The following is a 14862-nucleotide window of genomic DNA, read 5'->3' as shown; positions in this document are numbered from 1 at the left end:
AGAGAGAGAGAATCCCAAGCAGGCTCTACTCTGTCAGCACAAAGCCCTACATGGGGCTTGACCTCATGAACCATCAGATCATGACCTGAGCCAAACTCAAGAGTCAGATGCTAACCAACTGAGCTACCCAGGTGCTCCATACTGGTATATTTCTAATAAACTGAGCTCTAATTGAAATTATAATGGTTCTCCAAGGAGATTACCGATTAAAAATATCAATGAGAGGACAAACAGATCACTCTTTGATTTTAACACCCAGCTCTTAGACACAAATTTGAGCTGGTCCTCATTGGCCCTTTTATCCTAATGTTATTACTATTTAATTACTAATAAACTCATCTATAACATCTAGATTTAAATGCAAAATGCCACGTTTTATATATATATATTCACTTATTTATCCTAGCAATCCTTGCTCTGGATCTGCAGAAAATGAAGCTGTATTTGTTCTTAAACAACTTACTTAAAGAATACTTAATTTTACTTTGCCATTATTTATCTCTGTCTCTCCTCCCTGGGTGCTGCTGTTAAAATTAATTTGCATTTAGACCTCAGGATTTTATATTGCCATTAGAATTGTGAAATGTTTTTACTCAGCACAACTAAGAACTGATGTTTTACCTCCCACTAATGGACCTTTAATTAGGCACTGTAATGAACCATTCTGTCATTCCTTCATTTATGGAGAGAAGATTTTGTATATGCAAGATACAATTCTGACAGAATACCAGGTCCGCTGAACCTTGCCGACTCACATATAATAGACCCTAAATTTATTATGCTTTTGTCAGCTGTTGGATTTATCACTTTAATGACACCGTCCACAGACTTATTTTGCTGCCAAAGACCAGCATTGCCATACGGCAGGAATGTTTGCTGACATCTTGATCAACAACTCCTGGGGTCCAATTCTGACTACAATATTACTACTTCGGGACCTTGAGCAAGTTATTTAACCTCTGTCTAAGGATTAATTGGTTAATTTTAATAAGTGCTTTGCAGTAAAAGGTGGGAAGTGCTATGACTGCTAATAGTGATAATAAAATGATAATGCAGCCTTTTATAATGCATCAGGCTACCTCAGACTGTGATTCCATTAAGTTGCCAATTAAAAATATATGCTAACTAAATTTATTCTTTTTAAGAAACCAAATTGCTATAATGATGGCTACCTAGTAATTTTTTAACCTAGATCAAAAAGAAAAAAAAATAGGAATGCTTCTTAAAATTTTTTTTTAATTAAAAAAAATCAACACCCTATTATGATGGAACAATTGGGACCAGAGAAAAGCTGTACAGAAAAATACTAGATGGTTGTATCCTGATTAAATGTAGCTCTTGTACATTAAGTTGACTGTTCTCTTATTAACTCATCTCCAAACTGCGTTCATTTATTTACCTATGATTATTTATTTATTCGACAAATGCCATTGTTGGGTATAATCTCAAAGAGGTCATCTTAGACAAATAGGAGGAATGAGCACAATTAACAATAATATCAGATAAAAGTGAACAGAAACAAACATAGGTAAAGACGCAGTGACTTGAAATCCAGAAGAGAAAAGGACCCACTCAAACTGAGCAGATGTGAACAATTTCAAAAAGGAAATGCCCTTTAACTGGGCGGGGACAAATAGGATTTTGCATGGAGAGATGAAAATGAGGAAGAATCCAAAGAAAGTGCATTCCAGAGGAAGAGAATAGGAGGAGAAAGTCACAATGCCAGGGAAACTGACATGTGGAGAAGCATGATAAGTGTGGTTTTACTAGAAAAAAGGAGAGGCAGCAAAAATAGTCTGAATAGTAATGAGGGTCTGCATTATGCGGAGAAGTAGTTGGGGATGCCCCTGGTTTGTGTGGAAATCTTTCAGCGTTGTGAGAATATGGAAATTGAAAGGAAAACCCTCATGAGTCAGTAAGTGGTAATTGTGCTGGAATATTCTGTGAGGTTGAGAGGAACAAGAAGGAGGGGAGAGTGATGAGCACCTAAGCAATGTGTGAGTGGATATACCTGCATATGAGCGGATTGTTTTTACTGGATAAACTCTGCTGGCCCATGACGCATATCATTTCAGGGACAAGTTAGGTAAGCAATGAGAAAAGAGCATTGGCTGAGGGTAGTGGCCTTTATATATGTCAAGAAGCTGGTCTACATGAGCAGACTATACTTTTAGGGGCACCTGGATGGCTCAGTCAGTTAAACATCTGACTCTTGATTTTGGCTCAGGTCATGATCTCACAGTTCATGAGTTCTAGCCCATGGTGACAATGAGGAGCCTGCTTGGGATTCTCTATCCCTCTCTGCTTCTCCCCGTCCTCCACCTCTCAAAATAAATAAATAAACCAAAACAATTTATATACTTAGAAAAGGAAACACCAATTTGCAAACAAATTTGTCCCTTTTCTACAGCAGAAGTGGCCCCCCTACTGTAATGTTGGAGGGAACATATCTAATATTGTCCTTGATTCTCAAATTCAGTCAGTGTGTATTGCTTGATTTGATGCTGCTCCGTGTACTTCCTGCCAGGACCAGAGACCTAGGCTACTCTCTGTGAGGGCCTGAATGGATGTCAAACTGTCTGGAGGCCAGAATGTTGAGTAACCTTAAGGGGTTAGGTTGCTTGGGGGAGATTCCTGGCTCTCCCATTTACTAACTGTGCCATCTTCAGGAGGCTTTTTGTTCTCAGTAGCCTCCTCTGTAAGATGAGAATAAAAACAACATCTAGTTGATTAGTGGGGTTAAATGGATTATTAGAATTAATGCAAAAAAATAAGTAAGTACAAGAGTGCCTGGATTTAGAATGATCTCAGTAAATGTGATTGATACAGAAAGCCATTCTTCTTATTATGAATACAACATACAGCTGTGGCCACTCCTTTGACCACAGAAAGAGAGGGTGCAGAGAGAAAGCATGGAGAACAGTTAGTTATAATCCAGGTAAGAAATGCCAGCAGCTTTGATGACAGCAGTGGGGCTGGAGCCGGTGAGAAGTGTTCAAATTCTGCGTATGTCTTAAAGGTAGAAAGTGAGAAAGAAATCAGGGAGTGAAAAAAAGAGCAGTCAAGAATAAGTCCAAAATAGATGATGAGGATTAAGGAGTACACTTGCAGCCACGAGCACTGGGTGATGGATGGGACTGTTGAATTAATTAACCTGACTTTGGTTAAAGATATTTCAGCAAAATAGTACACTTGAACCTAATATAACACTGTATATAACTATACTGGAATTAAAATAAATAAATATAAAAATCTTAAAAAATTAATAAAGTGGGTTAGATTTAAAAAATAATGAATCTAAGATTTTTGCACCTGAATGATGAATGCTTTCTTTTATAAGGGAAAGGGAAAGTAGGGAAAGGGAAAATAGCAGTAGAAGTATTTTTGAGTGAGAAAATCAAGTTAATTTAGAGCCAGATCAAACTGTCCAATAGATACTTAGGTATAAAAATCTGGAATTCAAGAAACAGGTTTAGCTAGAGATATACACTTGGAATCATTTGTATTTGGACAATATTAAAAATCATACAATAGCTGAAATTCTCTAGGTAGTAGGCCTCAATTTCAGTCACATATATGAGACATGCAGAAAATTTTAAATAATACTGCAGCCTAACAAAATCAGAATCTTTGGAGTCATGTTTGGGAAACTGTATTTTTAAAACTGTTTATAACAGTGTTTCAATTTACATGGAAGTCACACGCTCAAGGAGGGAGTGTTTTGAGGAAAAAAGGAGGCATGAGTAAAGTCGTCAGCCACTCCAATGTTCAAAGGTCAGAGAGATGACAAGGAACCTGCAAAAGACAGTGAAAAGAAGTAGCCAGTAAAATGGGAATGGAAACTAGAGATTAGTAAAGGTAAAGAAATAGTCATGTTTTAACTAGGGAGTGATAAACTGCTGACTGTGGGGTAAAATAAGAATTGATAATTGGCCATTCGATATGAGAACATGGATGACAATAAAATAGATTAATTAACTTGACTTTGGTGAAAGATATTTCAGCAAAGTAGTGAAGATAAAAACCTGACAGAGGTGAGGTCAAAAGAAAAATAGAGAACTCTTTAGAATAATGCTACTATTTGGGATAGTAATGAGGGTAAAAAAAAAAATGAGCAGAGAAATAAAGATGTGGGTAGAAGGAGATGTGGGCAGAAGGCAAGGTTGCTTGGGGAAGAACTAGGGAGAAGGATTGCTGGTAAAGAAGGGACAGTTGTAAGAGATGTGTCTATGAGTAGCTAAAAGGGATCTAATTCGTGAGTGGATAGCATAGCATTAGGCGTAGCATGGGGTTCCTACTCATAAGAAGACGGAGTACGTGGGTATAAGAGAAGATAGTTTTAGGGATGTGACGGTGAGAGCCTGTGGTAGTTCTCTTTAGACAGACTCTATTTGGATCAATGAAATAGAAAGCGAATTCCTGGCGCACCTACGTGGCTCTGTCAGTCTGACTCTTGATTTCATCTCAGGTCATCATCTCACAGTCAGAGTTCCAGGCCTGCATCAGGCTGGGCACGGAATCTGCTTAAGATTTTCTTTTTCTCTCCCTCTGCAACTCCCCCACTTCACACACACAAGCATGTTCTCTCTCTCTCTCTTAAAAATAAATAAATTTTTTTTTTTTAAGAAAGCATGTTCCTGAGCTGAGGATAAATTTGGGGAACAGGTATAGGAGGTTTGAAAAGAAAGAAGATCTAACATAGACATCTAGGAGAGCCAATAGATTAGCAAAATACTGGAAGCCTAGCTAGTGCTCATTTGAAATCAGTGATAAAATCTCAGGTGAGACCAATCTGTAGGACTGTGTGTTCTTCTTCTGTTGCATCTAGCAGTGGGACACCAGTTCAGAACAGACAGAGAATTGGGTTTAACCATGGTTATAGTTTTCCAGGAAAGTGTAATAGAAGGGGAAGAAGAAACAAGGAATTTGATGGTATATATGAGGGGACAATTACATAGAATCTTTAAAACGATAAGGATGAGGAACAATGTAAAGAATTGTTGGGAGTTGGGGTGATGGAGGGAGTGACCCTGAAAAATAGGGGGTTGTTGAAATTGAGAGGATAGAGGGAGCACAGAGATAAAAAACATTACTGAATAAACACAAAACATGCTACCACACTGTGTGGTGGGGGTCACTGTCACTTACAGTACTGGCATCTGTCTCCAGTGTGCTCAGGCTGGCAGTGGCAGGAGGGCTGGTTGCCAGCAGTCACACTGCAGGCTCCTCCATTTTGACAGAAATCCTCACAGACCGTCTTACCACAGTTTGGTCCAGTGAACCCCAGTGCACAGCTGCAGGTGGGTCTCCCTGTTGGAAAAGAAAACATAACAAAAAAGGAAATTATTTGGCTGAAATGGTTTTCATGGAGTCCTCACTAGGGAAGAAGCAGGAAGCCAAGATTCTGGCCAAGGTTTGTCTACTACTTAATCTGTGAATTTAGGCAGTAACATGACCTCTGTGGGTGTCAGTGTTCCCATGTTGCCCGGATTAGAAGGTAACTCAGGTTCCCACCAGGTAAAATGACCAGAATGCATTTTATGAATAATTACACATTTAAACAGGTGGAGTATGTTCTGAAAGATGTGTGTTGTTCTTTATACTCTCCTCTTCATGTCCATTTTGCTTTTTAAATTATTTTTGTTCTACTCATAGTAATGCAGTTTGTATTAGCTATTGGAATATAAAAGAGACCATCATATTTCTCAGTATTCAAATCATCATGTACAACCACTGCTAATGCGTGAGTTTAGATTTATAAATAAATATTTTTAAAAGTTTAAAGTGGGTGTGCCTTCTATAATATTTATGTAATTAGTTATTTTAGTTTATGTCAACCTATGTACTGTATTTAGTATATAATCACTCAATAAGTCCTATTTTATTTTATTTTGATATATTTATTCATGGGAAAGGACTGTCACTTGTAGTCTAGAAAGACAATTTAAAGTCTAATGTTAACAGCACACAAGAGCAAATCTAATGGACCATCTAAGGATATCTTTCTTTATTTGCTCTATAAGAATGAACATCAGAAGAAAAGATGAACAATTCTTTCAGGTGTTTGGAACATAACACAGTTAACTGTTATATCAGGAATGAGTCTTTCTAACAGCCTGGAATGTCAGGAATGGAGTGGAAAATGGAGAACAGAACTAGCTCTGTAGGAGACATTAAGGAAAACAAAATGAAATAATGGCTATCATTTGAAATGAAGAAGGAAGTTTAGAGGCTGTGCAAATGTAAAGAAATAACATGAAAGGAAATAAAAAAGAAATTCAGGTATAGATCTGAATTAACTAGGACTCAGAAATGTCACTCAGTTACCTAGTATCAGGGACGATCCAACCATCTCTCTCTCAGTTTTGTAGACATGAAGCTTAGTTAGAATGGTCATAGAAAGGTTTGAGACTTAAGTATAAGGTTTAAGACTTGGAAATTTGAAAATGATATAAGTTTCCTCTATTGCCATAGATTCTGCATTCTACATTTTTTGAAAAGTACTCGTAAGGGAATAAAATGTCTCTAGATAAAATGCACCCTCCCAAGAGAATAAATAAATCATGGTTCCCAATTTATTTATTTTGCTTTGAAGGTGCTTGCTACTGCTTCTCAATGAAGAAAGTTATATACATTTTTATGGTGAGGAGCATTGCTTTAAAACTTATTTACAAATGTTACTAGTTTGGTGGCAGATAAATGCCTATTAATAGAGAAACAAGGTAAATTTCATGTACATTGAAAGCTGAGTAACATCATGTTTTCCATTCCCAGAAAATGGCTTTAAAACTTTTAGCTAAATATTTTTCTTATAATGGTAGTGAATTTTCTAGTTGCTGCTTACACATAGACAAAATATCTTCATGAGAACAATAATGGGTAAAAAACAGACACAACAAGAGAATGAATAGTGCTTGAAGACGAAGAGGACAAAGAATTGTTGGAACACAGTTACTAAGGAAAATGAAAGCCCTGAACAAAAGAAGTAATTCCTCTTCATCAGCTGGAACCAGTGAATGCCTTACAGAGAAACAGAACATATAAACAGGAACACAAATTAACGTGAGCTAAAGATGAAACAAATAGTACAGAAAATATAGGAGCAATCAAAATGCATTAGAACAATCAGAAAAAGGGTCTTAAAATGGTAGGACTTAAACACCCTAGATTTATGTTTTTCTATATTTTTTCTAGTTTTTTAAGAGTGAAAAACATTAAAATAAAAGAAGTTTGAAAGAAACAAATGCGACCCACTATGGCACTTGAAAATTGCTCTAATCCAGTCACTGAGAGAATGACATCATGCTTTCATCTCATCTAGGACAGAGTGACCAAGTTCCCTCATCCTCCTTCCCCAGCATATGCATTAAATCATTTAGATTCTGGCTGAATTATTTTGAAAAGGCTCTTCTTTGTCTTTCCTAAAAAAGGAGATTTCCTTTTGACCAGAGAAACCTTCATACTCAAGGGAACATCACCAACTTGAAACTGTGTGTTGATGCAGCAGATCTTTTGTTTGCTGATGGTAAATGAACTTCCTGTCACGGAATTTTATAATGGGCTCCATCTAATACCCTCACGAATCTCTCTGGGTGCACCCTAACAAGTTGCCTTGGATTCATTTATAAAGATTTTTTAGGTAGCTCAGTTTGATTCTGGTATTTGAAAAGGCAATAGCTCTGTTACAATGAGTAAGGTGTAGATTTATAGCAGTGATGCCTCAGGGAGCTGGGGAGTTGACAGCCTACACAGGTAGTGTAATCAGAAAAAGCATCAATTAACCTGAGGAAGGAAGGGGAGGTTCAGTTTGTTGGCTCTAATCTGTCTGGTTTCTATAGCATCCAGGGCTGAAAAGTGTGGGTTGTCAGACTGCCTGGATATAGACTATCTGTGCCAATTACTGGTTGTGGGACCACGGATCACTTCTCTTCTTATTTCCCCTATGCAAAAAGTCAGGATAATAATAGTACCTTTCTCATGGGGTTGTGTGTGGAATCTGAGAAAATAAATGAGGTTCTACATGCAAAGCATTTCTAAAAGTATGAGCACATAGGAGGTACTCAGTGACACTTTAGCTCCTCTTGTTTATTGTTATTGTTGTTTCTACTGAGATTCACCATATAGAAGTAGGACTCTGGAACTGTGTCCTAAAAAAAACAACAACACTGCAACATTCTAAGAAAATAATTTGAAAAACTGTCTTAAATTACACATTTTATCTCCATTATTTATTTAAGACAAAGTTAAATTTGAATTTGTATGGCAGTGATGGGATAAAGCAGAAATTCTCCATCAACCTCACTCTCAGACTCCAACAATTTCAAACTTTGAAGTATGGGTCTTTCTCTCTTTACTTACTCAGCATGCTTAATCATACCCTTTAAAAAAGGAAACACACACACACACACACACACACACACACACACACACACACACACCATATGACAAACACAGTACATCTAGTATTTTTACCAAGCCCATTTACTTACATAGCTTCAAAATTTTATATTGAGCTTTTTAAAAAAAAGAGTCTATACTCACAGCTTCCAATTCTACCAAACATGTGACAAAAATCTTCGATCATAAATCTTTCACTGGGTTTACAGTTTGTATTTTTTAATATGCAAATAATGTATCTTGTTATTTCTCTTCACCATTTAGAAGAGAAGCCAGACCTTTCAATATGTATGTATTGGTCACGTAAATCTCTTAATCACAAAATCCACTGATTTCTTTTTAATCATCCTCCTTCTCAAATGTTCTCTGTAACTTTACACATTTTATTTTTGAGATTTATTTTTTATTTTTTATTACAGGTCTACTCTTAAAAATTCCATCTCTACTTGGCTTCTAAAATACTGCCATTGTTGATTTTCTTTTTTTCTGACTGTCTTTTTCAATTGCCTTTAGGTTTTCTAATTCAGTCTCTTAAAATATGTTCTCCCAAACTCCTTTTTGGTGATATAATTTCATGGCTTCACTATCTGTCTCTCTATCTGAATGCATCAGGCTCATTTTTCTGACTCTCGGCTCATTCGCCTTCCTAAGTTACAGACCTTCATTCTCAGTCTTTGTCGTGTCTAGAGCAGGACTCAGGCTGCTCAGTAGGACCCACAGGAGAGAAAATTCTTCTCACCAACTGTTCTGGTAGAATACATGATTTCTGTAGACTGGTTCTCTCAGTGCTAGGTCTGCTCCATATTCAAGTTCAACACTATATGTTAGCAAAGTGCCTTACTAGCTGCATACAATAAATGGAGCTTACTTTATTTGCTCCATTAACTTATTATTAATTTATCTGCTATTCATAGATAAATGGGAACTGGTAGCGTATATCTTCTAGAATGTTCCAGCATATTTTCATGCAACAAGGTAAATACATAATAAACTGGATAGCCAATAGTAACTAATGTTAAATACAGTGAAAGTATAACTAAAGGCACTAAATATCTATAATCAATAATACATAATATTAAGGAATAGTCATTGACAAAACTAAAGATTATATTGCTTAGAAGGAAAAGTAGAAATGTCTTCGATTTTAAGAGTTCTTTAAATTTCACTGGTCTTACAAGGCCCTTCCACACTGAAACTTGTCTCAGTAAAAATGACTGATTTGGAAATAGTTCATAAGAATAATTAACAGGAACTAAGTAAATTTCGTACAAAGTTAAATTATTTGTTAGCTTCCTTTTTGGTATTAGGCAGACCTGAGAATCAAGTCCTATTAGATATTTACTAATTGTGTGTTTTGTAAAACTTAAGATTTCCTTACTAGATCTCATTTTGAATCTCATTCTATAAATTAGTGATAGTAATGCCTACTATAAGCTGATAAACCACATGGCACAATGTCTGCCACATAGCAAATACCTAATATTGGCAGTAGTAGTATTGGTGGTATTAGTATTAGTATTAATATTTTAAATATAATATTAATTATTAGTATATTATAATTACTATCATATTCTTGCCACTATTATTATTAGTGGTGGTGTTGATATTAATATTACTATTAGTATTATTATTCAATAAATTATCAACCTAGGTTACTTAAACTCAACTGAGTACATATGCCTTTACTATAAAAAAATCTACAAATGGAAACCCACACACATTATTTTCCATATGTAGTCTTTTGAAAATAACATGCTCATTACCCAACCTATATATCAGTTCAAAATGTTTAAAAGTATATAATAAAAATTGTATTTTTTCTATTAAATTGACAGGCAACTACATGGATATCAAAATGAATTATCATTATTCCTTGTTAAATGAGCATTAACTTTATATGATTTGGTTATAGTTTACCTCTAGATAAATGGGCCTATTTGACATTTATGTTACTTTAAATTATATAGTCAAACATGGACAGATAATATTGCTTATTGTCATTGAAAATAGGTAATGTCTTTGAGCACTGACTTTGGAATAATCTAGTTTCTTGGATTCTAGTTTTCTTACTTAACTACTCTAGCTCACATCTGAAAAATGCCGCAATGTAGACATTACAGAGTGATGAGAATTAAATAAGGTAAGACGACTAGGAAATTTGCCAAAGTTCTTGGCATTTATTAAGCATTCAAAATGTAGTAGTCACTAGATTAGAGATAATACCATTATATAAATTTTGTAAAATATTTATAATTACTCAATATATGCTCCATATACAAATCACTATTTGTTTGCAAATAATTTTAGAGTAAAATTTGCTGTGTAGCTTTTAGCCAAATAATATGTGAATAAATATCAATCAAGATGCTCAAAAGCATATATTTGTATTTGAAAATATGATAAAGGTAATCTGTTGGGAGCGCCTGGGTGGCTCAGTCAGTTAAATGCCTGACTTTAGCTCAGATCATGATCTCACAGTTCATGAGTTTGAGCCCCATATCAGGCTCTGTGCTGACAGCTCAGAGTCTGAAGCCTGCTTTGGATTCTGTGTCTCCCTCTCTCTCTGCCTGTTCCCCATTCACAGTTTCTCTCTCTCAAAAATGAATAAATGTTAAGAAAAAAAAAGGTGATCTGTTGGCATTTTTAAGTAACTTGATGTAATATTAATGTCTGTCTTAAATGCTAGATTTATTTAATAAACAGATTTTAAGCTCATTATAAAGATGGTACTCATCAGTGAAATTTAATCAATATTGTATGACTTTAAGCAGGCAAAATTACTTCTTGCTCAATATTGGACAAATAAATCATTACCCTTTTTCTCATATACACATAATGCTTGAAAATGTGTGGTTGATTACCATGAAGAAATGCTAGCAAAAGTAATTACACGTGAGCTTCCTGTGAGATAGTGACAGCGTTTATTATTTCTGAGAGGCAGATAACCTGCTCGTGAGCATCATTAGTCAGTTCTCTTTTTAGGCAATTTATTTGAATTCATACTCATTTGTCAGTATGAACCTTGCATCTTATGCTGTTTGATTTGGTACTGGTTGAGTAAGTCTGGTGCTTGTAAATTTTTGTCCCTTGTTGTAATGTTTTCTACGCAACTGGTCTATGTATATAGTCACTGTTTAGTTCAAATAGTCTGATAAACACATTGAATCTAAGTAATAGCATTTAATTGACTTTTAAACTGCAGAGCATATTTACAAATGTTTACATTTAATGTTCTATGAAAATACTCTCTAAAAGTTACATACTCATGGGGTAGCTGGGTGGCTCAATTGGCTAAGCATCTGACTCTTGATTTCGGCATAGGTCATGATCTTACACTCACGAGATGAGCCTTGAGTCAGGCTCCCTGCTGAGTCTGGAGCCTGCTTGGGATCCGCGCGCTCTCTCTCTCTCTCTCTCTCTCTCTCTCTCTCTTTCTCCCTCCCTGCCCCTCCCCTACTCATTCTCAATCTCTCTTTCTCTCTCTCTCTAAATAAATAAATAAACATTAAAAAAACCAAAAGTTACATGCTCTTTACTCACAACATCTTTACTATTTGAACAAAAGGCACATTCTTCTTCTTTTATTTAGGATAAAAATAATAAGTTGAGAAATAAGTCACTACACCAACATGCAGTGAGATACTAGATTGCTAACAGAAAGCCCTTCTCCTGACCTCTTACCCCCAAGACTACTCTGCTTTGTGAAATCTGTCTTCAGTTCTGACTTTGATTCAATAAAAGTTTTGAATGCTTTAAAAATTGCTAGTCTTTTTAATAAAGAGATTTGACATTCTACTTTTCCACTTTATATGATGTTTTCCTGGACTTAAAGTGAGTGCCCATTTATACATAATTTTAGTAAGTTGACTATAGCTGTCGAGTTGTTTTAAGCATCATAAAGATTATAGACAACTATTCACCAAAGCCTGAAAAAGAAAAAGAGGAACTGTGGACTTTACCTAGCGCCCTCCCAGTATGGCTTAATACGTTCTGACATGTTTCAAATTATAGGTCACAATCTATTTATACCTCTGGAAAGTTCGTTTTCAGCCAGCTTTGTGAAAATGAAGCTGAAATATTTTTGTCCTTTCTGTGAATACAAGGAAGCCAATTCGAGCCATCTGAGATTAGCTTAGAAAGTCATAAGACGGAATCGCTTAGGACTGCTCTCCCCATGTGGTCCAAATGAACCAGTAACTGTGCTTCATAAAGTCAGCAGCAGAATTAGAATCTTACTTTCAATCTCTGACAGGTTTTTGGTGAAGGTGCAAGGACTAATAACAGCAATTGGCGCTCATAAGGAGTCCAATATTAATTACTGTGATCCTGGCAATAATTATTATTTTAATGTCTAATAATAATTATTATTATTACCACTACTTACTTTTTAATAGCAATGCATGTTACTTGGGGAACTTGGAAAATATAGACATACAGAGAAGGATCTATTTTCTTATATAGATACTTTATGTATGCATTTTTTTTTATCCATATTGGACTCATATTATATAACTAGTTTTAGTTCCTGTCCTCTTTAACTTCAAAATGCAATGTGAATTACTGGATCTTATGAGGTTTCTATTTCTAATTTTTGAGGAACATCAAAATACCATTTCCCATAGTGGTTACACTAATTTGCATTCCCACCAACAGTGCATAAGGGTTCTCTTTTCTCCACATCCTTGCTAACAAATGTTATTTCTTGTCTTTTGATACTAACTATTCTGACTGGTGTGAGGTGATATCTCATTGTGGCTTTGATTTGCATTTCCCAGATGATTAGTGATGCAGCACTGTTTACACTATCCAAGGTATGGAAGTAATCTAAGTATCTGACAATAGATAAATAAAGAAGATATGATATACATGCACAATGGAATATTGCTCAGCCATGAAAAATAATGAGATCTTGTCATGTGATGACATGCATGGACCCAAAGGGTATTTGCTAAGTGAAATAATTTGGACAGAGAAAAAAATTTCTTGTAATCCCATTTATATATAAAATTTAAAAAACTAAGCATACAAACATAAAGAACTGATCCATAAGTACACAGAACAAAATGGTGGTTGCCACAGGGGAGGAGTTAGGTAATGGGCAAAAGGGATGAAGGGGAGTGGGAGGTACAGGCTACCAGTTATGGAATGAATAAGTCACGAGGATGAAAGGTACCAGCACTGGGAATATAGTCAATGATATGGTGATAGCATTGTATGCTAGTAGACGGTAGCTACTCATGTGATGAGCAGAATATAACATATAGAGTTGTCAAATCACTCAACTGTACACATGAAATTAATGGAACATTGTGTGCTAACCATACTTCAATAAAATAAAATATAATACAGTATGAATATTTTCCTATGTTATTGTATATTCTACAATTCTGGTTTATTTATTACATAATATTCATCCTTTAGATATGTTATGTTTCAAATACTATGAATTCAGGTTTCTATCTCTAATTTTATATTATAAATAACACTATATTGAACATCTTCACTTCTAAATATTCTGTTTTTTATCATTATGTAATCATTGGGATATTTTTATAAAACTGACATTATTAGAGAACATATAATTTTTTAAAAATTCTTGATGGGTATTTTAAAGTTGCTTGCATCACAAGATTCATATCCTGAATATATTCTTCTGATAGTGATTTGAGGATGCGGTTTCATGTGTGTGTGACTGGGCTCCTGCACTTTGTCTTCTCCAAACTCCTCCTCCTTCTTTTACCAATTCACTCTTTTTTTTTTTAAATAGTTTATTGTCAAATAGATTTACATACAACACCCAGTGCTCTTCCCCATAAGTGCCCTCCTCCATCACCACCACCTCTTTTCCCCCCGCCCCCTTCCCCTTCAACCTTCAGTTCATTTTCAGTATTCAATAATCTCTCAAGTTTTGCGTCCCTCTCTCTCCCCAGCTCTCTTTCCCTCTTCCCCTCCCCCAGGTCCTCCATTAGGTTTCTCCTGCTTTCCTGATGGACCTATGAGTGCAAACATACGGTTTCTGTCCTTCTCTGCCTGACTTATTTCGCTTAGCATGACAGCCTCAGGGTCCATCTACTTTTTTACAAATGGCCATACTTCATTCTTTCTCATTGCCATATAGTATTCCATTGTGTATATATACCACATCTTCTTGATCCACTCATCAGGTGATGGGCATTTAGGCTTTTTCCATGTTTTGGATATTGTTGATATTGCTGCTATGAACATTGGGGTACATGTGCTCCTATGCATCAGCACTTCTGTATCCCTTGGGTAAATCCCTAGCAGGGCTATTGCTGGGTCATAAGGGAGTTCTATCGATAGTTTTCTGAGAAACCTCCACACTGTTTTCCAGAGTGACTGCACCAGTTTACATTGCCACCAACAGTGGAGGAGGGTGCCCATCTCTCCACACCCTCACCAGCATCTATAGTCTCTTGATTTGTTCATTTTAGCCACTCTGACTGG

General features: G+C 35.8%; 1 protein-coding gene across 1 annotated transcript in view; it reads right to left on the bottom strand.

Moving 5' to 3' along the window:
• LRP1B (LDL receptor related protein 1B) overlaps positions 1-14862 on the bottom strand; it is a 1807041-nt gene that overhangs the window by 63307 nt on the left and 1728872 nt on the right. The window contains exon 79 of the mRNA XM_029933319.1: positions 5149-5310. Coding sequence (XP_029789179.1) covers positions 5149-5310 — 162 coding nt within the window. The remainder of the gene's footprint in view (positions 1-5148; positions 5311-14862) is intronic.

The sequence above is a fragment of the Suricata suricatta genome, chromosome 3, assembly GCF_006229205.1.
Source record: "Suricata suricatta isolate VVHF042 chromosome 3, meerkat_22Aug2017_6uvM2_HiC, whole genome shotgun sequence".
In the NCBI taxonomy this organism is placed as follows: domain Eukaryota; kingdom Metazoa; phylum Chordata; class Mammalia; order Carnivora; family Herpestidae; genus Suricata; species Suricata suricatta.
The sequence above is the reverse complement of the archived record's forward strand: the minus strand, read 5'-3'. Positions and strand labels throughout refer to the sequence as shown.